This window comes from Aedes albopictus, chromosome 3, assembly GCF_035046485.1.
Source record: "Aedes albopictus strain Foshan chromosome 3, AalbF5, whole genome shotgun sequence".
NCBI lineage: Eukaryota > Metazoa > Arthropoda > Insecta > Diptera > Culicidae > Aedes > Aedes albopictus.
The window spans coordinates 263,874,647-263,901,987 of NC_085138.1; the positions used below are offsets into that span (position 1 = coordinate 263,874,647).

The 27,341-nt window shown below is 40.7% G+C and overlaps 1 protein-coding gene across 2 annotated transcripts; it reads left to right on the forward strand.

Annotated features, from left to right (window-relative positions):
* The first annotated feature begins 8,653 nt into the window (after positions 1–8,653).
* Positions 8,654–27,119, forward strand: LOC115253715 (uncharacterized). Of its 2 annotated transcripts, none has more exons than XM_062860567.1 (4): positions 8,654–8,805; positions 8,861–9,393; positions 9,451–9,841; positions 24,641–27,119. In XM_062860567.1, exons 2-4 carry the CDS (start codon positions 8,883–8,885, stop codon positions 25,380–25,382), a joined length of 1,644 nt encoding a protein of 547 aa, XP_062716551.1. In that variant the 5' UTR covers positions 8,654–8,805; positions 8,861–8,882; the 3' UTR covers positions 25,383–27,119. The 2 variants fall into 2 exon arrangements, with proteins under 2 accessions (XP_062716551.1, XP_062716552.1); XM_062860568.1 differs by having other exon boundaries at positions 8,662–8,805; positions 8,865–9,393.
* The last annotated feature ends 222 nt before the right edge of the window (positions 27,120–27,341 follow it).

A 27,341-nucleotide genomic window follows, 5' to 3' on the forward strand; every position in this document is an offset into this window, starting at 1 on the left:
CGCTAGGTTGCATAACATGTAGGCGTTATCTGATAAATTTACACTTTATAGTGAAGGAAGGAAGGGAAACGGCTTTTTCAAATCGTTTCTGGCTCTAGCGATGGCTATGAACATAAGTTTATAGATTTTATTAAGTACAAAGAAAGATCCTCGGCTCCGTAAAGCGTTATACGCGATTGAGCCCCAAATAAACGAACTAGATAAAAAAAAAAAATAAGTTTATAGATGAGATGTATATGTATATAAGAGAGTACATATATTGAAAGTAGATAGAATACAAAGTAGAATGAAAGAGACGAGCCAGGGATTGAATCTAGGACCTTCTGCATTTGAATCAGAAGCAGTAGACACTAGATCACCAAGCTCGTCTGGAAAATTAATTTGAAGAATTCCTAGTAGATTTTTTGGAGGGATGTTCGAAAAATACCATTTAAAAATTTCCAGAGAAGCCCGCATAAACGATAACCATAAGATTTGCTTAACCACGCATTCGGGATACAATTCGAACAGTATGCGGTATTGTTGAACCGTCTACATTACGGTCCGTTTATTGTGTTGGTTTATTAGGGAGAAGAATTGCATCCGCATACCTAGCCACCAGGGATGGGAACACTCACTTGGAAAGAGTTACATTCACTTGGTATTTTCTTAGCTCAGAAGCATGCTATCAAAAAACAGTGTATGAAGCACTTTTACCTTGTGGTTTTATCTAAAACTTTGCCGAATACATTAAGGATCGCACACGCATTCCAAAAACGTGAGAGGGCTATGAAGGCGAGTCTCCACGAGGTGAATGTAAATTACACTCACCTCGTGGAGAGTTGCCTTCAACGCTCTGTCACGACTTTGGAATGCGTGTGCGACCCTTACTTTATTCGGGAAAGTTTGAGATAAAACCACAAGGTAAAAGTGCTTCATACACTGTTTTTTGATAGCATGCTTCTGAGATGAGAAAACAGCAAGTGAATGTAACTATTTCCAAGTGAGTGTTCCCATCCCTGCTAGCCACCAGGCAGTTTGTTTTGCTGGTGTCTAATTAGTAGTAGTAGTAGTCTAATTTGTCAATTAGCAACATTTCGTGCCTTCTAATTACAAGTTTTTCCAGTATGTTTCAGACATACCAGCAAACCTGGTAATATGCCAGTAAAATGGGCAATATGTATCATTGTACTCTTGCTTGCGTCACATGGCGCAGTTCGGTCGTCCGAGCGTCCGACCGTGCCGAGCTCTCGACGCATACTAAAAACAAACTGCCTGGTGGCTAGGTATGCGGAGTGCGAGAGTAAGCCTTGGCTTTATATAAATAATTCGCTCGCACTTGTCGTTAGTGGGCACAAACAGGAGTGTGTTGTGGATTGGCATCTAAGCCGAAAAGAGAGATGAGTTTGTGAAATAGGAGTGTTCACGGTGCGGCTTCGGAGTCAGTTTGGCTTTCTATTTCGCAGAACCATTACAGACCGCAGAACCTACAGAAATTCTTGCAGAAATCCATGAAGGAGATCTTGGAGATATCTCTGGATAAATTTCTGAGGAACTTCTTGGAGTAATTGTTGGAGGAATTCGTCAAGAAGTTCATGGCATTTATCCTTGGTGAAATTTGAGACAAATGTCTGATCAAACCGAATCCGTTTTAGGAATATCCTGGAGGAATATCAAGTAGGCATTGGTGATTCCGGCTTGGTTTGATACATTTCACTTCTTGTTCAACCTCCAACCAAAAATAGATCATATAAATGTTTATTCGTAACGTATACCAAGAATACAAATAGGTTACCTCGATTTTACAACTGGAGTTTCAGTATGTGCGCTTACCTGGAAGCAATGGGAGTAGACCATACGTTGAGAGAGGACCCTTCCGCACAAGAAGCTTTGAAGGCCAAATTTGCAGAGGCGAATAAGAAGGCAAAATCCTTGCTGATCGGATTCCTCGCTGAGTGTCTCGAAGTTACACGGGAGAAGAAGTCGCCGAAAGCTATTTGGACAAGCCTGCTAAACACGTTTACGAAGAAGTCCTTGGGAACGCAGAACCTGATCCGGAAGCAGTTGGGCCGTTTGGAGATGAAAGAAGGTTCGTCGATTTGTGAACTCTTGGTGGCATTTGAGAATTTGATACGCCAACTACGGGTTGCTGGTGCGAAGCTGTCGGATGCAGATATGGTGGTATCACTGTTCAAAACTTCCAGATTCATCTGATCCTCTCATCACGGCCCTCGAAACCCTGGGAGACGATCAAATAACGCTGAACACGGTGGCGTATGCAATCGAAGAGGAGCATGTGACCTATCCAAAGGCGTCGGATCAAGAGGGGGTGTTGAAGTTGAGGATCAAGTAGGCATTGATGATCCTGACTTGGTTCGTTTCTTGTTCAACCTCTAACCAAGATAAATCAAATATATATTTATTCATAACGTATACCGAGATTCTCAATGTAAACAAACTCTTGTATAAATCCATGAAGGAGGTTCTGGAGAAATTCCTAGAGAAACTCCTGAAGAGCTTCTTGGAGTAATTTATAGAAGAATTCGTCAAGGAGTTCATGGCATTTATGCTTGGTGAAATTTTGAGAAAAAAATTGATCTATTCAAATCGATTGGATGAATTTCTTTAAAAAAACAGGAGGAAATCTTTTGGGAATATCCTAAAGAAATGCTTGGGAGGAATTTCTGGAGCAGTTCTTAGAGAACTCCTTCAAATTTCTCAGAGGCACTCCTACAAAAAAAATCTGAAAGAACTCAGACAGAGAAACTCTAGCGAAAATTCCAGAAGGAACTCCAGTATAAATTCCTGGTGATATTTTGCCTATTATCGCATATCTGTCCCATATTTGCTGTCTTTACCATATGAATGGGATAATTATGAGATCATAGGTAGAAGACATTTTTGCTGGAAGGATTTTGGCAAAATCCTAAGAAAGTTTCTCGAGGAACTCCTAGAAAAAATCCTTTGGAAGCGTGATACATATCTTAATATTACGGATCGCACATTCACCTCCACTTAAGTTCCAGTGAAGGATAACAGTATCCCAAAACAAATCGGACCGTTTAGATTTAAAAATTGTGTAGATTAGTTACTCTTATTACATGGATCAAATGATATATTATAGTTCCAATGAGATGAGTGAAAAGGTGTCGATCAACATAGGAAAATGTTATAATAAACTGAGCCCTGGCGAAGCCTTATGCTCATAAAGTATGTGCAGTACTTTTTCTTAAAGTAGCTGCTTTATAAAGTAGGTGTAAGTTGAACATTCGACACTGAAAAAGTCTGTAAGTCGCAGACGAAATACAAAGCTGGTAGCAACATCTGATGGTCAGAATAGTTAATTTAGTGACCAATTTCTCAAAAATAGTGACCAAATAATGACTTACAGATAGCAAAAAAGTGACTAAATAGTGACTTTTGACTCAAAAATAAATGATCAGTGATTATACTTGTTGGACGAACTTGATTCAGAAAACCCTCGAGTATCCCATAATGAACATTTTCAAGAAAAAACTTTCACTTATTTCAAAATTTGTACAAAATTGCGTGTATATTCAATTTTCTAGCAAGACAGTGTGCACAACTAGATGAGCATAAGGCTGATGAACGTCAATAGATGTGTTGATCAACATTAACTCTAAACTTCCCATGGTTGCTCTAGAGCACAATCGGTTTTCGATGAATTCGAGATAAACAGAAAAATTTCAATAGTAGAACTATTCATAAACAATCAAAAATCTATTGATTTACAACAACACTGTTTGTTGCTTTTGAAAAGTGCAGCCAATTTACAATAATTTTTGTTCAAGTTATTGGACTGTTTTCTGGATGATTTTCTGATTTTCTAAATAGATTTTGGGGAGGTATCATCTCGGAGATATCTCAAGGAGTTTTATTATTAATCATTCAGGATATACAAGGACTACATAAGCATACCGAAAGACTTTTACCAACAGATATTTTCCAAATGCAGTGTTATTCTTTTTTAGGTATTTTGTCAGAAAATATTTGAGGAGTACTGTAAAAAATATATTCCACATATTCTAAAGGGATTAAAAACCACCATTTTCAGGATTGTATTTGTCAAATATATTTTAATGAATTTTATCAGGCTCACGAAATCTGTCAGAATTTCATCCAGGAACTGCACTACAATATCACATGCAAGATCTTGTAAGGAATACAAACAGAACTTCATACATATGCATAAATAAAATAAACACAAGGCTTTCAGCATGCTCACTGAACATTTTAAAGAAAACTCCGCCAAAAGTTTCATCAAGAGTTCTAAAAATGCCCAATTAATTTTGCCAATAATATAATGAAAAAAAAAATCATTTTTTTTTTTATTTTCCAGGAGCACTTCAAACTCCTGTTTGAAGTTTAGTCACCTGAATCATATGTTAAAAAAAGCAACACTAATAAGTAACTCTATATAGGCGATTAATGAATTTGCGAACATACCTTTATGGACTACACATTTTATTGTCTCCAATAACACAGAGCTTTAGACGCTATTTTAGATATCAACTTGTTCTACTCACTGACAAGATTTCAGGACGATGAAAATAGTTGAAAATAGTGACTTTTTAACAGAAAAAGTGACTTTAGTTGAAAAGTCTTGAAAATAGTGACTTACACATAAATAGTGACCAAGTCACTAAATAGTGACTCGCTACCAGGCCTGAAATAGACCTGTCCTAAGATAAGCACAGTTATTGCACTACTACTGCAGCGGAATTCAAAGAAATTTAAAAATAATTATTTTTAATTTTTCTTTTGCATAAAGAAGTGATGCTGAATGGCTATTATACCCAATTGTATATTTGTATTAAATTTAAATTAGTGTTTCAAGATTGAACATGGTTTTTCTTGCTGCTTCTTGCATTTATCCATTTGTTGGTAAATGGGTAAGAAGAGAACGCAGCAACTTAGAATAAATTGAATCTACTTCATTGAACAATCGTACATACAGGGGATGGCCAAAATGTTTGGGATAGGCAACTTTTTTTCTCTCGCAAAAAAAATCAACATGCTGTAACTTTTCATAGAGTGCATCAAAAAATCTCAAATTTTGACTGTTTGTCAACCTATTATATGTGCATCATTGGTACAAATTTGGGCTCGATTGATTCATATTTCGCGAAGTTGGAACCGTTCGGGTAAAACACTATTTTTTAGACAACTCATTTTTGAACTGTCATATCTCGGACACCAGTGAACCGAATTGAATGAATTTTTTAACGTTTATCAACAATATATTGATACTTAATACGATGTTATAAAATGTTATATTTTCTCACGGCGAATTAAGTTATACCGGGTTGAAATTTTTATCCATATAGAGGAAAATGAGTCAAATTTACAATACCACACAAAAAATATTAAATGTGTTCTTTCATCAATCAAAATAGGCTTTAATATATCTGATTAGAGATAATTTGAGAACAGAAGTGGAAAATCTTTGGATATCAACACTAAAATTTATTGACATTGATGTGAAAAAAATACATTTTTTCGAGAAAAGTCCAAAAAGTGTCAATCCATGATAACTTTTTTCAATGTTTAAAAAGTACCTATCTTTTAATAGTTTGTGAAGCATTTACATATTGTTAGTGTACGTTCAAAATTTCATTCAATTCGGTTCACTGGTTTCCGAGATATGACAGCTCAAAAATGAGTTGTCTGAAAAATAGTGTTTTACCCGAACGGTTCTAACTTTGCGAAAGATTTATCAATCGAGCCCAAATTTGTACCAATGATGCACATATAATAGGTTGACAAACAGTCAAAATTTGAGATTTTTTGATGCGCTCTATAAAAAGTTATAGCATGTTGAAATTTTTTGTGAGAGAAAAAAAGTTGCCTATCCCAAACATTTTGGCCATCCCCTGTATGTAATTATGTATTTGCACTTTAGTTTCGATAACCCGCTTGATCAATTCCAGAGTTGAAGGAAATATTTTGTATTTTGAAAAAATTGTAAAAAAAAATCAATTTAGTCCCGACTTACGTTTGAGTTTGCACAGGCCTTACGACTGCTTAGCTTTCAGGGAAAATATGTAACATTGATAGCTGAAGTCTACTTACCCTTGTACGTAAGTGCACCGGGGCTCCGGTGGCCGGAGATGGCATGCTCAGGGGAAATATGCCGGATGGGGGGCGATAGGGTCGCCGAAAGGGATTTACTACCACCGCCCCCAGGACCAGCGCCGGGTGTCGTACAGTGAAGCGAGCCCGAGCCCCGCACCACAAGCGAGCTCACCGGAACAAACGCCTTCATTGGCTCGTTCTGTTTGCGTACTCGGCTGGACATTTTTCTTCCACTTGTGTTTCACTATCACTTTGGGTTCCGCTGCTGCACTGCTGCTTCTCTACTACTGCTGACGACAGATTTCACTTGCACTTCTTGCACAATATTCATCCGCTTCTGGCCGAGGTAAAAATCAAATTTTATACACTTTTCCGCTTCGGAAATACCGACAATCTAACACCGTCCAATCGCTGGCTATTCGGAGCACATTTTCAACCACTTTAACACACGAGACACGGCACTAGCAAGCCCGAAAATCGCAGACATTACATTTTTTCCGACGATTCCGATTTTCTTCCTGAACAACTCCAGAGAAATTGGCCTTTGTTCGTCGTTCGCCTTCCACTCCAAAAGCTGATGGATGTCGACGGGAAAAGATGGAAGCGAAAAAAATAAAAGCGACTTCCAAAAGTTTGACAGTGCGACACAATGAGGTACAGATACAGGTGGCGCAGATAAACATTGCAAACCACTGGTTGTCTCTTTTCTTCTCCCGCTGATCAAATGCAACTCAATTAGTGACGTCACTAATTGAGTTGCATTTGATCAGCGGGAGAAGAAAAGAGACAACCAGTGGTTTGCAATGTTTATCTGCGCCACCTGTATCTGTACCTCATTGAGTGCGACAGTGCGAAAAATGTGAGATGTGAGCAACCACTTCACACTGGTCAACAAAAGTGTTATTTTTGAAGATGATTAACCTGCACTGAAAGGCGGCTTGCAGTAATGACAAGCATAACAATGTTTTTAAATTTACCATGGCAAAACATGATCATCGACCCACCAACGCTTCTTGTGTGCGTTTTGTTTCTTCTCACATTAACCGGTTCGATAGCTGAGTGGTAGCGTGCGAGACAGGTGATGTCAAGGTTCTTGGTTCGAATCCGGTTGCCAACAGAAACTTTTTTTTAATTGGGTTCTTTAGGAGTATCCGGATTATTTCATAATCGGATTCACCGCCCAACAATTAGTCGAAATCCAAAATTTCATAATTTTCGGAGTTCGGGAACTATTTTTAAAATGCATTTAAAGTTTGTATGGGTAATTTTTTTTGTTCGGGTCGAACTGTCACTTTAGCGATTGAACTGTCATTCTATCCACAAAAATTAAAATTGTTTTGTTAATTTAACCATCAAAACAAAGGTATTGGAATCCAATAAAATCACGTTATACTTAGAAAATGAGCTCTTTCGATTAGGCTATAGAAAATAGCAATATTTTATTCACTAAACAACCCAATTGAAAATCGAGTCCATGGTAAAATTGAAAACATAATTCTGTTGAAATGAAACGAAAATCAGTCTGCACAAATTTAGTGGCTCTTGGGCGTTGTGTATTTAAATTGACCCTCAGAATAATAATTTTCACCGCAAGCCGCCGTTCAGTGTGGGCTTGTTAGGGGAATATCTGTAAATATTATGGCGGCAGCACCAAACCGAATAGCGTCGTTTTGACTAGCGACACTTTTTGACTAGCGACACTTTTTTTCAGTACCGGGTGTAGTGCGCTGTGTGCGTTCAATGATGCACTACCATATTCATCACTTCCGATGTATGTTGTAAACAACCCACGATTATCAAAAATATTTTTCTCAAAAAAAGTTTTTTGAATTCCAACCAAATCCATAATAAAAAGAAAATCGCGTTAAGTACTGTTCCTTTGAATTCCATCCTCGAGTCAAGTCACAAGACACTGAAGACGACCTTACAGTTGAGGTCGAAATACGTATCTGTCAAAGGATGCACATTCTTAGTGGAATTCAAAGGAACAGTACTTAACGCAAGACTTAACGTGTTATTTTTGCAATTTGGCATCACCTTTAAAAAGTCTGTTTGCAAACATAAATTCTATAAAACTGCCCACATATAAAAATTATGCCTATCAATATACCGCATTTAGTTCACCACTGGACTGCGCACACATATATTTTATGAAGAAATTTAATATAAAAGATATTGCATCTTGCTTTGCTTTATAGATTACCGTGCAAATGTTCAATCGTCTAAAATATTTGTTCACACGCCAAACATCAAGGAAAGTAGCAAGTAAACAAACCGATTATTCCATGCACCACCCAAAAAGTGTAACCGACGCTTAAAATTTCTAGCAATGAAACGAACCAATGTATGCTGAAACTTGTGGGAACATATTGTGGTGTGACAAAAAAATTCTGCAGGGGGTCGAATACGGTGCAAAAAATGCAATACCCATGGGTTTATTTCGGCTCGGCAAAACTCGAGGCAAAAAAGTGTCGCTCCCCTTAGCGTTTAGTATATTTAGAGATGTGAACAGTTTACCATTTGTTCTTCTTTTGGCCCTTTTGAAAAATAGGATCCTTCTTCATTTGACGTTTTCCATTTTCCGTCTGATCGATGCTGTGCCGCTGCCGACGCCGACGACTGTTTATTTTAGTAAATTTTACGGAGTGAAAAACTTGAAAAATAGCGAAAAAAGTGCTGCATTTGTTGGAATATTGCGTCACAGTTTCTTCTGAAAGCTTGTAGAACGAGGTAAGCATCAAATTATTGCAGTAAATAGTCGATTTTACAGAGATATCATTCTTAGATAGTGTAGGAGAGTTTGCGGGATGGATCCTCCGAAAGAACCAACAAAACCTGGTTTGGAAGCGGATTCGGATGCAGCACTAGCTGCATCTGCTGCAAATGCTGTGGAGCAATGGCGTACGTATCAGAATGCGTATGCGTTGTATCAACAGCAGCAAGCTGCTTACGAGCAGTACATGCAAAAACAGGCCACTATCACTACTTATGAAGAACAGCAGGCAGCCTACAATCAGTACCTGGAGGCCCACAATAGCTACCAGAAGCAACTGGAACAATACGAACAACATAAGGCGTATCAGGAATACTACACGAGTGGAGCGGCGGTTGATCCTGCTGCCTATTACCCGGCAACTACGACGGCATACCCACATGGTGCTGCTGGAGCCGTGGTTCCTCCGGTATTCACCACTCCACTGGCGCATGTCGATCAGTTCTACAACAAAGCAAATGATCACCGGCGTGATCCTTCCACGCTGAAAGATCGATCTTATGTTTCCAAGCGTGCCAAGGCTTATACATCTACTAATTATTATGGTAAGGAACTAGCGATAAACTTCCGGTGTCATCCCAATTAAATTATTCCCGTTTCAGCCAATCCGGACGACGAGCAGCTCTTCCCACCGGAATTGAAGGCATTGTTTAGAGATCTGGACTGTGGTCTGTGCAAGAGCAAAATGAATTCCCACATCTCCGCCAACGTGCACTATCAATCGAAGGTGCACGAGAAGAAAATCATCCAATGGCTGACGGACTGGTGCGAGCGTACCGGAACACCTATGCCGTATCGGGCCAAGCGGAAGCCCGTACCGGTGGAACCGGTTGGGCCAAATTCATTGCGCTGTGAGGCATGTGATTTGCCGCTGACTTCGATCCAGCATGCCAATCAGCACTACACTGGAAAACGGCACCGAATGGTGGTTAGCGGCAAGAAAACCCCGGCCGGCAGGGGCTACTTCAACAAGGATGGCCAATGGACTAGACGGTGAGTTTTGTTATTGGACATTACTGGATTGGAATTGTTTGTATTTTATTTATAACCCTTACGATGTTCCTAATTGAATCAATTGAAATTGTTGAACTAGATTCAAAGTTGTCACGGACGAATCAAATACTTGCTTGAAAATGCTTTTGTCTGCAATATATATTTGTGCGCATAGTCGATCGTTTTTAATTTCTAGAACATTTTTATTAGCTCTTTGCAAAAAAGTTTTCTACAGGGGTTCAGACAGAAATTTACTCGGGGAGGGGTTTTCGATGAACAATTTATAAGTTATGTATTCTTAACTCGATTTAAGTTTGATAATAATTGATGTTTTAATGATCAACACGATGTAAAGCCATAATATTGTTTCGAAGAAGATATAGTATCTGTTAAGTTGGTTCAACCACACTCAAGGCACTGTGCTTCAGAGCAGATCAAAAGACCTTGTTTTCGTTGATCAGCTTGAACTAAAAATATCTTTATTTAATATGTTTATATTACAACTTCAATACAATTCACTTACAATTATCAATGCCGTAATACTATTCAAAAAAAAAATGGGTTCAAACCGCTCTACTTCGTTTCGATTAACTCTACTCTGTTTCGATTAACTTATTTTTCAATCTACTTAACTCGCTTCAACTGAAGGAGCCCACCAATCTATCTTCCTCCTTTTTTATACATTCCGTCCAACTAAATAGCGACTGCATTGATCTAGGGTGACCAATATTTACTGGCGCGTCAACCGTAACATTTAGGAGGGGTGGCCAAAATGTTTGGGATAGGCAACTTTTCTTTCTCACACAAAAAAGTACAACTGTTACTTTTCATAGAGTGCATCAAACATTCTCAAATTTTGACTGCTTGTCATCCTATTATATGTGCATTAGACCTCTTCATAAAAAATGAAATTTCTCGAATTCAGCCAGTCACCCCCACATCTTAATTCTAATGCTAAAACAAACTGCTGGTCAAATTTTCAGCTAAATTGGTGAAGATTTCGAGGTGCCTCAAGTCAGAAATGTGTTTTTTGATCATTTTTTACCTTTAAAAATGCCCATGAAGGCTAGAAGCCATATAAAATGTCGCGGCCGCCAGTAAATGAAAGTTTTTTCTATTCCTTACAACTTTTGTGAACATTATGTGCTGATCGGAGAATGTTTTGATCATATTTATTCGATTTTTAGTCATGCAAGTACCCTAAAAAGTTACATTTTTCAACAGTTCTTGTTCTACGAAATTCAAACACACAACTTTTATAACAAGTACCAAATCATTAAATAATTACCCACATTTTTCTGAACAATATTGCCATACATCATTTTCTTATCCGATCTACGAAAAAAATCACAAAAATCGAAAAGTAGAAGCTTGCCTGAGTTTTTTGATATCTGGGGTTGACGCAACTGTTGGCAGACAGAATAATCAAACATAGTAGCTTTGCTTTTTCTTGATGATTGCGATGATTGATCATTGATTCAAGTGACAGGTAGGCACAAGCAAACATTGCTTTAACAAAAGTGACGTATAATGTGTCACAGTAGAATGTGAGGATTGGCTCAGATGGTAAGGCTATGGATTGGCAAACCAAAGGTTCAAAGTTTGAGTATCGTCATTTTTATCGTATTTTTTATCATCATGCTGAAAATATCAACCTGCACTTGAAATGCAAAATAAACGAATCAATTCATTATTCATTGGTACAAATTTGAGCTCAATTGGTGATTGTTTCGCAAAGCTAGAACCGTTCCCGTAAAACACTATTTTTAAGACAACTAATTTTTAACTGTCATATCTTCTAAACCAGTGAATCGAATTTAATGAAATTTTAAGTATTCATTAACAATATACATACATTTATTTGTTCAACATCAAATTTAAGACAAGACAAAATCAACAACAGTACGCCACAATACTCGGTTTGTGGCTGCCGTTCTCCATCCTCGGTCGGGCCCAATGCTCGCCAAGTCACGCTCCACCTGGTCCGCCCATCGTGCTCTGCGCTCCACGCCTTCTTGTGCCAGCCGGATCAGTTGCAAACACCAGCTTTGCAGGGTTGTTGTCCGGCATTCTCTCAACATGCCCTGCCCAGTGCCCACCGTATCCTTCCGGCTTTGGCCGCCACCTTCTGGATGCTGGCTTCGCCGTAAAATGCAGCGAGCTCGTGGTTCATCCTTCTTCGCCACACACTGTTCTCCTGCACACCGCCGAAGATCGTCCTTAGCACGCGTCGCTCGAAAACTGTGCTTGTGGGTCCTCCTCGAGCATGGTCCATGTCTCGTGCCCGTAGAGGACCACCGGTCGTATTAGCGTCTTGTACAAGGTACAATTGGTGCGGGGGTGAACCTTTTTGACCGCAGGTTCTTCTGGAGTCCGTAGTAGGCACGACTTCCACTGATGATGCACCTTCATATTTCACGGCTCACGTTATTGTCAGCCGTTTGCAAGGAACCGAGGTAGACGAATTCTTCTACCACTTCGAAAATATCCCCGTCTATCGTAACATCGCTGCCAAGGTTTGTCCTGTCTCGCTCAGTCCCACCTACCAGCATGTTTGGCTTCACATTTCAGGCGGGTGTACAGTTCTGCCACCGTTCCAAATGTTCTAGCAATAATATCCATATCATCCGCAAAACAGACAAATTGGCCGGATTTCGTGAAGATCGTACCTCTGCTGTTGAGCCCGGCTCGTCGCATAACACCTTCCAGAGCGATGTTGAATAGTAGGCAGCTTGTCATAGTCCCCGTCGAGATTCGAATGAACTGTATAGTTCACCTGAAATTATTACGCTATTCTGCACACCGTCCATCGTTGCTCTTATAAGTCTGGTAAGCTTCCCAGGGAAGCCGTTTTCGTCCATGATTCTCCATAGCTCTGCGCGGTCGATACTGTCGTATGCCGCTTTGAAGTCGATGAACAGGTGATGCGTTGGGACCTGGTATTCACGGCATTTCTGGAGGATTTGTCGTACGGTAAAGATCTGGTCCGATGTCGACGGGCCGTCGATGAAGCCAGCTTGATAACTTCCCACGAACTCATTCGTTTTAGGTGACAGACGACGGAAGATGATCTGGGATAGCATTTTGTAGTCATCATTCAAAATAATGATCGCCTTGAAGTTCTCACATTCCAAATGGTCGCCTTTCTTGTGAATGGGGCAGATTACCCCTACCTCCGGTAGCTGTTCGGTTTCCCAGATCCTGACTATCAGCCGATGCAGACAGGTGGCCAACTTTTCTGGGCCCATCTTGATGAGTTCAGCTGCGATACCATCCCTACCAGCTGCTTTGTTGGTTTTGAGCTGGCGAATGGCATCCTTAATTTCCCTCAGCGTGGGAGTTGGTTCATTTCCGTCCTCCGCTGCACTAGCGTCGTCGTTTCCTCCGTTGCCGTGGGCTCCCGTACCTACGTTCTCCACGTCGTTCAGGTGCTGATCGAAGTGCTGCTTCCACCTTTCGATCACCTCACGTCCGTCCGTCAAGAGGCCTCCGTCTTTATCCGGTCTTTATTTCGACTCGCGGCACGAAGCCGTTGCGGGATGCTTTGAGCTTCTGATAGAACTTCCGTGTTTCTTTAGAACAGCACAGCAGTTCCATTTCTTCACACTCCGCTTCTTCCAAGCGGCACTTTTTCTCCCGGGTCTGCTGTTTCCGCTTCTGTTTGTAACGTTCCACGTTCTCTCGAGTCCCTTGCTGCAGCATTACCGCCCTCGCTGCGTTCTTCTCCTCCAAAACCGTTCTGCACTCTTCGTCGAACCATTCGTTCCGTCAATTCCGTTCCACGTACCCGATGGTGCTCTCGTCTGCGTCGTTGATGGCTGCTTTCACTGTTATCCAGCAGTCTTCTAGAGGGGTCTTATCGAGCTCGCCCTCGTCTGGCAACGCGGCCCCGAGATTCTCCGCGTATGCTGAGGCGACAACCGGTTGTTTGAGTCGCTCTAGGCTGTACCGTGGCGGTCGCCGGTACCGTACATTGTTGATGACAGAAAGTTTTGGGCGCAGTTTGACCATCACCAGATAGTGGTCGGAGTCGATGTTGGCGCCACGATAGGTCCTGACGTCGACAATGTCGGAGAAGTGCCTTCCGTCAATCAGAACGTGGTCGATTTGAGATTCCGTCTGCTGTGGTGATCTCCAGGTGTAACGATAAGGGAGGCTGTGTTGGAAAAAGGTGCTACGTATGGCCATATTTTTGGAGGCGGCGAAATCAATGAGTCGTAGGCCGTTTTCGTTCGTCTGCTGGTGGGCGCTGAACCTACCAATCGTCGGTCTGAATTCCTCCTCCTGGCCTACCTGAGCGTTCAAATCACCTATGATGATCTTGACGTCGTGGCTTGGGCAGCGATCGTACTCACGTTCGAGCTGCGCATAAAATGCGTCCTTGTCATCATCAATACTTCCGGAGTGTGGGCTGTGCACGGTTATTATGCTGAAGTTGAAGAATCGGCCTTTGATTCCAACCTGCACATTCTTTCGTCGATCGGCCACCAACCGATCACGCGCCTCTGCATATCACCCATCACGATGAAAGTTGTTCCCAGCTCGCGTGTGTTGCCGCAGCTCTGGTAGATGGTATGATTACCTCTAAACGTTCGCACCATGGATCCTGTCCAACACACCTCCTGCAGCGCTACGATGTCGAACCCGCGGTCCTTCAGCAGATCGGCGAGAATGCGGGTGCTCCCAATGAAGTTGAGAGATCGGCAGTTCCACGTACCGAGTTTCCAATCGAAAGTTCTTTTTGTTCGCTGGGGTCGTTGCCGTTAGTCTCGGTTCGTATTATTCTGTTGCTGATTTTCCGTTACAATGGCTTTTTACGCCTGGCTCGAAGGGCCTGACACCAACCCCCTACTTTCCGGAGGACCATAGTGCACAGTTGAGCTTGGAGTCCTTCCCTGGCACTCGGACGTAGATCAGCCGCCCCTAATGATATAAGTCAAACCCTTTATGTCAAAAAAGTCTTACCTTACCTTACCGGTCAGGCTAAGGCCGGGGTGGCCTCTGCTGTACATAGTAGCCGCCTCCACTCCACTCGGTCCATGGCTGTTTGTCTCCAGTTCCGCACTCTGCGTAGGATCCGCAGATCGTCCTCCACTTGGTCGACCCACCTAGCTCGCTGCGCTCCACGTCTTCTTGTACCGGTCGGATGACTCTCGAGAACCATTTTAGTCGGGTTGCTATCCGACATCCTGATGACGTGACCCGCCCACCGTAGCCTCCCGAGTTTCGCGGTATGGACGATGGTTGGTTCTCTCAGCAGCTGATGCAGCTCGTGGTTCATTCGCTTTCTCCAAGTCCCGTCTTAGGGCCCATATAGCCGAGGCGGTAAACGCACGGGTATTCAGCATGACCATGCTGAGGGTGACGGGTTCGATTCCCGGTCGGTCCAGGATCTTTTCGTAAAGGAAATTTACTTGACTTCCTTGGGCATAGAGTATCTTCGTGCCTGCCACACGATTTACACATGCAAAATGGTCATTGGCAGAGGAAGCTCTCAGTTAATAACTGTGGAAGTGCTCATAGAACACTAAGCTGAGAAGCAGGCTTTGTCCCAATGAGGACGTTACGCCAAGAAGAAGAAGAAGAAAAAGAAGAAAAAGTCCCGTCTTCCATCTGCACTCCGCCGTAGATGGTACGCAACACCTTCCGTTCGAAAACTCCAAGGGCGCGTTGATCCTCTGCACGTAGGGTCCATGTTTCGTACCCATAGAGGACGACCGGTCTAATCAGCGTTTTGTAGATGGTTAACTTCGTGTTACGGCGAACTTTATTCGATCGTAGAGTTCTGCGGAGTCCAAAGTAAGAACGATTTCCTGCCACAATGCGCCTCTGAATTCCTCTGCTGGTGTCGTTGTCGGCGGTCACCAGTGAGCCCAAGTACACGAATTCTTCAACCGCCTCGATTTCATCACCGTCGATATGAATTCGGGGTGGCGGGCGCGGTGATTCCTCCCTGGAGCCCTTTGCCATCATGTACTTTGTTTTCGACACATTAATGACTAATCCGATTCGCCTGGCTTCACTCTTTAGTCGGATGTACGTTTCCGCCATCGTCTCAAATTTACGAGCAATAATATCAATATCATCGGCGAAACCAAGCAGCTGAACGGACTTCGTGAAAATCGTCCCACTCGTGTTTATCCCCGCTCTTCTTATTACACCCTCCAAAGCAATGTTGAACAGCAAGCACGAAAGACCATCACTTTGCCGTAACCCTCTGCGAGATTCGAAGGGACTCGAGAGTGTCCCTGATACTCGAACTACGCACATCACTCGAACCATCGTCGCCTTGATCAACCGTATCAGTTTATCCGGGAATCCGTATTCGTGCATAATCTGCCATAGCTGTTCTCGATCGATTGTATCATACGCCGATTTGAAATCGATGAACAAGTGATGTGTGGGCACGTTGTATTCGCGGCATTTCTGCAGTGATGAATGATGAGTGTAACGCAGAGACTTCCCCTACCCACTCTTGCGTTACATTAAATTAAACAATTAATGTTAAATTTGAGAAAATTCAAAGAATGCAAAGATTAGGTCTATGCAAGCTGAATTATAGCTTGTCTTGAACCTATGATAAATGCACAACGGATACTCCTTTGGTTCCCATTAGCACTTACGGCCGATTCCTTCACTTGCGCTCAACTCGAAAACCAGATATAGGTATTTAGCTCAAAGTTCAAGCGGTGGTGAATAAACTGGCGCTAAAGTGCTAATGGGTTAAGCCATCCCATCGCGTCAAGATTGAATATCCAGGTGGAGGGTAGCAGAAAATCTTTGGATATCATAACCAAAATGTAATGACATTGACGAGATGAACCAGCAAACGGATGAAAATCTCATAAATAAAGTGAATTTAGTTGAATTTAATTGTAATGACATTGATGTAAAAAATTTACATTTTTTCGAAAAAAGTCCCAAAATCCTCCATAACTTGTTTCAACGTCCAAAAGGTGCCTATTTTTTAAAGACTTGTGAAGCTCTCATATATGTTGATAAACGTTCAAAATTGCACTCGATTCGGTTCACTGGTTTCCGAAATACGAGAGTTTGAAAATTAGTTGTCTTAAAAATAGTGTTTTACGAAAACGGTTCTAGTTTCGTGAAAAAATAATCAATCGAGCCCAAATTTGTACCAATGATGCACAAATAATAGGTTGAGAAACATTCAAAATTTGAGAATTTTTGATGCACTCTATGGAAAGTTACAGATTGTTGAACTTTGTTTGTAAGGACAAAAAGTTGCCTATCCCAAAAATTTTGGCCACCCCCTGTAGATTCTTAATGGTATCTCCCTTGGAACTGATTAATAGTATTCTGCGTTTAAACAATGTACTGTTTGAAGAAGTTTTATGATGGCCCGACTCTGCAGGTTTTTCGTCATTAGTCGCATCTTGGGATTTGGCTTCTGAGATGAGTTGTGGGCGGTAGAGTAAGACTCTTGCAAGGTGATATGAAACATTCTTGGTGGGAAGCAAAGAATTATAGTTAAACTTCGGAGCTAACGCGTGATCAATAAAACGGCTCATATCCTCAGTGTACCAGTGTTCCAATAGCCGCTCATGAGCGTAGAAAACAAGTTTCACTGCAAAGCTCCAATATTTTTTTTTCACGGATATTAACCTTCACTTTTAGCCTTTTGCACCACCCCCCAAACTGCTGATCAGATGTCAATAACAGAAATCGGGCTTTGAATTTTGGAAAAATAATTCGAACGATTATATAGCGCATTAAGTTGTGGCGACTCCGACTGAACTATCGCACTAGTTTTCACGAGTGCAAAAACGCTAATAAAAGTGCGCGATTGCATCAAACGGATTCGGTGTCTTCAGAGCACTTATTCAGCATGCATCGAAGAAATAGTGCACCGAAGATATCAATTTGATTTGATACAATCACGCACTTTTATTTACGTTTTCGCATTTGATTTATGAAAACTGAGTGCGCAGTCCAGTGAACTAAATGCGGTATATTGTTACTACAACGCTTCACGCGTTTGACAGCTGACGTTGTGACAACATTGATTCTTATTGTTGCTTGCATATAAAAAAAAAACAAACTAATCGGTCTTGCATTTACATTTATCAAAACAATCGTGCATGCTTAAATGCCAAACAAAAACAACCGCAGTTATCACCACTGGACTGCGCACTCAGTCTTTATAAGTGCGAAAACGTAAATAAAAGTGCGCGATTGCATCAAATCAAGTGCTCTGAAGACACCGAAGACGTGCACTTTTAATTCCGTTTTCGCAATCGTGAAAACTAGTGCGATAGTCCAGTGGTGAACTAAATGCGCTATATTCTTCTTTTGGAATATCAATTTGAGCTAGCAGAACAGTACAGCATTGCCAACAGTACATCATCATTTGAGACTCCTCCGTATTGATTTTGGCATGTTCGGAAAATCGTGTTATATTTGACTAACCTTTTCAAGTTCTATGCTATATTGAACACCACTTTGAGCTCGTAAATGAAATTTTACCATCTACCAATACACAATTTTCTCTTACACATATCGAAAAAAAAACTTCTCATAGCTTCCACATTCGTTGGGAATATAAAATAAATTGATATCACTATTTCGAAAGGGGACGCTTAAAATATTGAGTTTTTATATAAAAGTTGCACGATGAAATTCACTCGGCACTGAAAGTTTCGTCCTCTATTCGATAAATATTTCACTGAAAGTTCAAATCACTACTGACGGAATTTACAGATTTATTCACCAACTGTGTATTGTTGATAAAACAACTGAGGCTGATTAGATTTAATTAATTCAAAAATGTTGCGATAAAAGTACTTTTTAGAAAGAACAGCATTAATCTAGGGAAAGTGGCACAAATACGGCTGTCATATACTGCAGTGAATCGCATATCTGTCCCATATGCATAGGAAAGCCAGCAAAGATGGGACTGATATGCAATTCACAGTAGTATATGCTTCTTCTTCTTCTTCTTCTTGGCGTAACGTCCTCACTGGGACAAAGCCTGCTTCTCAGCTTAGTGTTCTATGAGCACTTCCACAGTTATTAACTGAGGGCTTCCTCTGCCAATGACCATTTTGCATGTGTATATCGTGTGGCAGGCACGAAGATACTCTATGCCCAAGGAAGTCAAGGAAATTTCCTTTACGAAAAGATCCTGGACCGACCGGGAATCGAACCCGTCACCCTCAGCATGGTCATGCTGAATACCCGTGCGTTTACCGCCTCGGCTATATGGGGTAGTATATGCTATGTTGTTTTATTTGTAGTCTGCACAAGGTTTACAAATAGCCTTCAATGTACGAATCGCAAAACCGTTGTGTTTTGTTTGCTGGTGCAAAAATACATTTGAAAACCATGTCCAGGTTGGGCCAACTAGAATTAGACAAGTTATAATCTGTAAGAGGTGTTGATGTAAGTTTTGAAGATAGTACGTACACTTTTCTCGATAGTACCTACATCAAATTTTTTTTAGATCTGCAAAAATGAGTTCAAACCATTAGTAGTGTAAAACTTTTCCGAAGTCCGGTTGTGGCGAGACTCGACTGAAATTTTATTTCAATTAGTGTGGGGGACGATATTGGTGGGGGCTGGCTCACCAAAACTTCCGGTCCGCTTTAGTGCTTTATGCATCATTGTGGCCAGGTGTTGTTCTAGTTTTTCCAACTGTATTGTAAAGCATGAGCGGTGATCCTTGGCATTCTTGTGTAAATTGGGGTACTCGGAATGTTGATCGATAACCGATTATTGCTGGCAGATGCAGTGGAAAGTTTGTCTTAATACGTATCAATCGTCTCTGACAAACGAGAAAAACTGACCTCACTGATTACCTGTCTCTGAGCCAAATTTGGTATAGAGTCTTCAGTCTCCAATTAATCGCTTCATGTTTGATGGAGGCTTTTAATCCAATGGGTTACATAGCCGCTATCCGAATGAAGAGAATAATGTTCCGCGTAATATATCACAAATCAAAAGAGGTGCGGTACATTACGAGGAGCGGATAAACTGAATTGGGTACCAGACCAAGTCCCTGCTGGGTGGCACGAAATAGGTGAGCCATAGACAATAGAATCGTCAATGTCGTAGGGCATAGTATGTGACTATTGTCGAAACAACACTATTTTGGTCATTGTCCAACCAAAATCATAAGCGGCGTCCACTTACACTAAGCGCATAACTATGTTAGGGTCAAGATTAGGGTGAAATTATTGGTAAACTATAATAACACTAGCCAAGATCACAGGGTTTGACTTTAAAGTGAAGGAAGTTAATTATAATTCTTGTAATGAAAATATCACCTTTAACACTTTAATGCGCCTCCAACGGTTCATTGCGAATCGGCTGCTACAGATGGAGTATAGCTGATTTATCAGAAATGCTCGATAAACAGGAGGAACCTGCAAGGGCTTAGTAGTTTCTATACTCAGAAAACAGTTCCAGTCGGTTGAGTCGGGAAGGGTTGCGAGAGTCGTTGTGAAGCATAATGAAAACATTTGTGCTTTGTGACGAATCTTGTGATCTTTCTGGAGTCAGCAGACTTGGAATTGTTGTCTGGGCTTTCCACTATTCGGTGAATTTTAACAATCAATATGCAACAAATAGTAGTATCTCGTGTATTCAAATTGCTCATTCACAGTGCTGACATTGTATTTACTTGTGATTAATATTAATTTTAATTTTCAATATCAATATTTTCATATGTGATAGTTGTTTTAGTAGTAAACCCTAATATGTTTAGAATGTCTAATGCTTAATAATGTGTTCTTGCCATATCAATTTGAAATAACTAAGAAACCGAAACCAATAGTGTGAAAGTGCAGCATTTAATAGTGCATGCTTATAGATTCGAAGCCAACGGGTGATCAAGACTCAAGACTTAAGACTTAAGACGCATACTTGACGAAATCGACAAAAACTGACTACTTCGTCCTATATATATATTTATACTAATATAAGTGGGCCGCGGAGCTGTGCGGCCCAGTATTTCCTTTTATTTTTTAATTCCAGAAAACGCCATAGTTTTGTAGAAAACTTATCCTGGTACACTCACGAAGTTCCCCAACACAAACGGAAATTGTCCGGAGCAATCAAGATAAGTAAAAACTTTTATAAACAGGCACGCAACTCTTTCTACTACTAGGCAAATAGAATATTCATGTGTTTGCTTATTCATGGCATTCGTGACGGTGCGGAACATTTTATAATATAGATACCGTACTTAACATTTCTTCAATTCACCTTTAAATAACTGATCTTTAAATTTTGTATAAAAACTTGTATCTCAATTATTTTCATCATATTAGTTTTCTTTTATTTCAGAATTTTTAAAGCATTATGGTAGAAAGAGTTGGTGTCATGATCCATGCAAAACTTGAAACTGAAAACTCCTTATTTCCCCCTATGGGTTATAGGGAGGAGCGGGACATTCGAGCCTACTCATCAGTGGAAAGGACTTGCTATGCTAATCGGTTTAGCATAGGGCAGATACAAGTCTACTGGTAGACGTATCGCCCAGCGATTCAACGCAGATTGGCCACGGCCCGGGGGTGCGTTGATTATAACAGAATAACAGAATTAGTGTGGGGGACAATATTTGTATACAAATTCAGAAGCATGACTTACAATTTAGTTTTTATATGTATGAGCGTGAGAACCTCAATCTAGATATACTGTTCTTGTCGCTTGAGACCTGTTTAGAACATTAGGCATTAATTCACCGTCATTTGAAATAAACGTCTTAGTCACTTACAAGTCAATACTTATGAACTTCTGCCAGTTCTGGTAGTTGGTATTTATAGCGAGGATAGGCAAAGAGCAGTTAAACCTACATGAAGCATACAACATAATTGGTTTTAACCAACATTACAATTCATTCATAGATACAAGTCATGAGCTATCATATATACCTGTTTTACACCGTGAATTATTAATTCAATAGGCTATTCGTAGGTGCATAACAAGTTCCACTAATTTAAACTAATATAATGTAGGAAAAAACTGATAATAAATTTAGCTTTTGAACAATCCGTCCACGCTTGAGCTAACTTGATGTTTACAGTCATGATTTTCTACCTATAATCGATGCGATGACGGGAAGCTGTCATTATGACGGTATATAGACTTCAAACGTGGAAGCTTCAAACGACCGAATACGCAAAGGGCCTACTCATCACTAAGCTGCGTCAACAAGTAGACTTATAGCAGAGACTCCTGTTCTATGAATTTGCGGACTCCCATAACACGAATTTTCATCAAAAAATTTTAAAATTTAGCTAAATGAAAGACGTGGACGAATACGTTTGATGTAAATACTACTTCAAAGAAAATAGCTTGGGGTCACCCCTTGATCCCTTAAAATATGTCGATGAATGATTTCTGTGAAAAACTTCGTGAGAAATCCAGGGATGGTGCAGGCACGTCAAACTCGACTAAACTACGCCTACCTAACATGCATCGAGCGGGCCTTCCCAAACAACACAATGCGATTTGGCGGGCCATCCCCATCGGCAACACAAACCGATTTCCAAGCTGGATTCGACCAGGCTCCAGGTCGCGTTGCCAATCGACACTAACACACTCGCAAAAGATGAGCAGTAGGCCTACCTTGCCGCTTGCGGATCCTCTGGAGAAATCAGACCTTCGAAGACCGCAAAGCGATGACGAGATTTTATTATTTATTGTTATTCCTTACATGTTAAACAGTTTTCAGTTAATAACTTTTTCCACGTGCCTTAGATGGCTTTGCGTTCCAACAGAAATCATTCATCCACTAATTTTTAGGGGTTAATGAGCAACCTGTGGCAATTTTTCTTTAACAAATTGATTTTCCCCATAGTGAATCGCATGAAAATTTGAAACGACTGGCGCTAAAATATAATTTCTCCAATCGAGCTGAAATTTTGCACAGTTGATATGGAGCCAAAATCTAACTCAAAAAGTGTACAGGAGTGAAATGTCTTTTTGTGTCCCATGCTAATATACATACTCCAGAAGAAGAAGCTGCATTGATACTTATTTCAAATGCTTTATATCTATATCTATCCGTAAAAATTGAATAAAATATCGTTTTCGTACATTTTTACTAGGAAGAGAAAATTTAAGTGCAACGGAGACACTTAAGGTCTCTAGATAAACTTATATTTCAATTTAAAATTTGTACCTTTTATTACTCTCAAGTATACGGTAAAACGAAAACACATAAAGTTCTGTATAAATAATAAAAATGTCGGACCCAACACATAATAAGGATGCTATTAATTACGTATGTTAATGTTCATTATTCCTCGACCTTCTTTATTGTAAGAAATATTTAGGGGATTCAGCAGTGTAAACTGATTAATCTGATTAAATGTCGCAATCACCAAGACAAACTATGGTTATTTCTTTCACAATTTCATGAAACATTTCAATAATCAAATAATCATACGCAGTTATTTAATCTGTTAAGTGAATACCCCTATTGTAATACATAAGGTCACAGTGCCAGGAACAGGCTTATTCGTGTACTGATCTAGATGTACCCGGTTTTATGTTATTCGTACTCAACTTTGTGTGACTCCGTTTTACCGGCCAATAATAAGCGCATATATTATCTACCTACTTTCAATTCTTGAGTCAGTCTCATGCTCAGATGGTAGATGGGTTCACTCCTGGGTTAACGGATACATTTTATCAGAAATTCAGATTTTGAAGATTTATTTCATTGGTAAGTAAAACGACTGGTTATTATTCTCTGGGAAGATAGATCATCAAATCGAAAGCGAAATAAAATGTATGCTTAATCCAGGGGTACCCCGCCTGTGCTGAAGCCAAACACGAGGTTCCCGTTAATTTTTGTTTTAAGTGATAGCTGTTCGATCTGATCTCATCCGATGCACCACGATCGAAGGCTAGGAAACAAAAATACGACCTACGCGGTCAATGATGTGACCGTGATTGACCGCACCGGTAATGGCTTCATGCTCTGTGTTTCACTTGGAAGGTGTTTTTCTTACACTATTTCCTATCCTATGATTTTCAGCGCGGTTGCTCAAATTGCTTTCTCCTGCGCAATGGCGAATGGTTGAAGACGGGAACGCCAGAGTAATTGGTAATGTTATACTAGTGCAGTGGATTGACTTCAAAGGAAACAAACTGCCGGCGTTTCTTTAGAAATCAATTTCGGTATCGAGTAATTCTCGCTGAAACCAAGTTGCGGTTTATGTGGAGCCTTATTAGTTGTCTTTTATGGTCAGTCGTTAGAATATGGTGAAACAATGAAAGCTCTTTCGTATGTCTCTAATCAGAATTGAATTGCGTGCTTAGTAAGTGTAAAATTGTGTGAATATATTTAAATTAATGATTGTTAAAAGCCCACTATTCATAAATAACATAAAAATGCTAACATGAGATGCAAGGCCAAACCTAGAAATTATTTTGTCCTTGGCTTGTTCTTTAATTCTCCTGGAAAATGCCAAAAAAAACTACACTCCAATCGGAAAGCTTATCTTTTTCCGCTCTTTGTTTTAAAATTTTTGATTCTTTTGAGAAGTCGCTTAAGTTCTAATTCTCACCGTATTCTAACGATGGAGTAAAAAATCTAATTTACAAACTTCAAGTAAATGGTGATCTGGATTCAACGAGAATTATTCTATTGGAATATTGATATGCAACTTGCAACAGTTATTGATTTGTCTTTGTTTATTTTTTTTTGTTTCCAGTGAGGTAAGGTTAGCTATAATCTAGTCAAGTACAAGTCAATATAGCTGTTGTAATGTATATCAATATCTTCTACAGTTTTTCTAATACATTTCATTTTTTTCCTAAAACTAGCCATGCAGTCTCAGACGGTGATCCAGATAGATTTGGAATTGGTCAATCGTTTGCTAATAAGAATCACTACAGCGTCAGCGAAGCCAAAAGAATGCGGTTGGAGCCTCCGCCAGCAGTTCCGGAGGGATTGCTCGAGGGTACTAACATTGATCCGGCCATAAGTTCGGTGCCTATAACTACAAGCGTAGCTCCACCTGTTTCAGTAATACCACAACCAGTGGTGGTTCCACCTTATGCACCACCTGTGGTTGTCGCACCTGTCGTGCAACCCGCCAAAACTTTGGAGGCCGAGGTGCGCAAAAAGGAAAGTGCCGACTGCGTCGATGACAGTGGAGTATTCTGCAAGGTCTGTCAAATAGCGGTCACTTCCGCGGCCGTTATGGAAACCCATTTGAAAGGCGTTAAGCATTTGAAAAAGTTGAAATCGATTGGTCGCATGCCCCCGCCATCTAGGAATTCTTCGTCCAGTGCTAAAGGTGGCTGCAACGCTGAGACTATTCTAGCTGCTTTGACTAGCCCTCAGCCAGCGCAAATGGATTGGTCATTGTACCGGATGCCATCCGGTAAGTATTATTGTAAGACCTGCAACTGTATAATGGCAGATGAAAAATTGTTCTCCCAACATTGGTACGGTAAGAAACATAAACTAAAGGCCAAACAAGAAATGGAAGATGCGTCCGGAATTGACAAAAAGCCAAAAAGCATTGGGTACCGTCGTTTCAAGAAGCCGTTCGTTCAATAAGATGCACACCGGACCAGAGGGATGAGTTCAATACTTACGAAGTTTATTCTAGAGTTTAACTTACTGAACTAAAAAGCATCACTTTTATTAGATTTTTCAAATATATAAGACATAATGAATCCAATCTTCATCGTCTACAGATAACAAGTTTCTTATGTTTTTTATCGCTGATAATAGTGATAATGCTAATGATATGATATTGCTAACGAAAAACTTAACATAATACTATCATTATATTCAATAACTTATCAATAATATCTTACAGTACTCGAAAGTTGGGTCTTTAAGAAAATCCAGTCATTATTGTCTAATAATTGCCTGGAACAGTTTAAAATTAACTGGGAAATAAAAAGTTGAACTTTTTAATCACAGCATACATTGAGTAATAACCTTCAACGATATGAAAAAATGTAATTTATAAACAGCATATGCTGGATAAACGTTGTGCCCTTCATTAAAGAACTGTGGAAACAGTGGAGAAAAATGTTTGATTCGATCCATACATTCTGTCCATATGTTTACTCGAATAAATGTGTGTAAAAAAAGTCCATCGTTATGATTTTGAAAGAAATTTCCGTGTGAACAGGATCGATCATAACACCGCTAGCCATGATGGTCTCCAATAGCGGAAGGTCCGAAAGAGCTTGAAACTATTGAGAAATCATCATGTCTACAGGTCGTAAGCCCTGATAAAGTGTGGAACGTTTTGATGGCTGTGATCCCTGACCATCATGTCAAAACCCAGGGATACCCAAGTGACCATACTGTTAGGGTGTAGGGGTTGCATGTGTGAGGCGCATATATTGACAGGCATTGCTATGGACCGTTAGGGCTGAGTAGGGTCGAAGAATGGATCTACGATTGCTGAATTATACTGAAAAACTCGTGATTCAGCAGTGGTGGCACCGCTTTCCGCTTTTGTTCGGCCTTGGTGGTTTGTGTGGGGTGGTGCGTGTCGGTGTGTGTGTGCTTTGTGCGTGTGGTGCTTACGGCTTCAGCAGGGTGGTTACTTGGGTAGTGTGGGATAATTGGGTTTGGGACTGAGGGGGTCGTCGTTGATAAGGCCGACATCATTGAGTGCTCAGTGTTGGCGGTTGTATTGGTGACGATTTCTTCAGCCTTAAGATCTCATTTATACCACGCACAGATTTTTGGGAAGAGGGAGTACTTTGTAATGCAAGAGAGGGACTTAAACTCTGCGTTACGGGTTGGGCGAGGTCATACAGATAGACTCAACCCAGGTGACCGTGCGGCTCGGACAGTGATGCATGAATGAGTGCGGTGTGGGTGAGGTGCGCTGCCCTGTGGGTGCAGTTGAGTCCGGGTTGGAGTGGAAAGAGACCCTTCTCTACTCTAGGTCGGGTTCGGTTGTACGGGCGTGGTAGTGTTTGTCTTATTTGTGCCGTGTTGTGCGTGATTTGCGGCTCGAGCTGTGTGGTTACTTGGGAAGTATTGTGCTCTGTAATCTAGATTTTGGTTTTAAGGTGAAGCTAAGGCTGGGCTGTGCCTCGGATTTGTTGGGCGCAGGTCGGGAGAGCTGGTGGCAGTTTGTGCTGGGGGGTTTACTCGATTGGTTATTCACTGATGGTGGCCAGTCGATCGACTTATCGGCGCTGCCTGTCATTTGGTTCTTGGGGTTTGTGCTCTCGAGGTTCGGGGCGTTGCTTCGTTGTATCTTCGCTTTAATACTAATATTCCTTGTTTGATTTAACTGACTGTTTTCTACAGGCGTTTAACTCATTCTATTTCATAGATTGCCAAATTTAAGGGTAATGGTTCAATAGGGTGTTAGCTATCAGAGTGGATTAGAACGAGTTGGCGCCTACAATACACCAACACTGACACACACACTCCAATACTTACACGCACACATGCACCTACAACTAGCTGTAAAAGACCAGTGGGCGGGACAATGGTGCCTACCCAACAGTTGTAGGTGGGGTGTTTGGCTTAGCTACA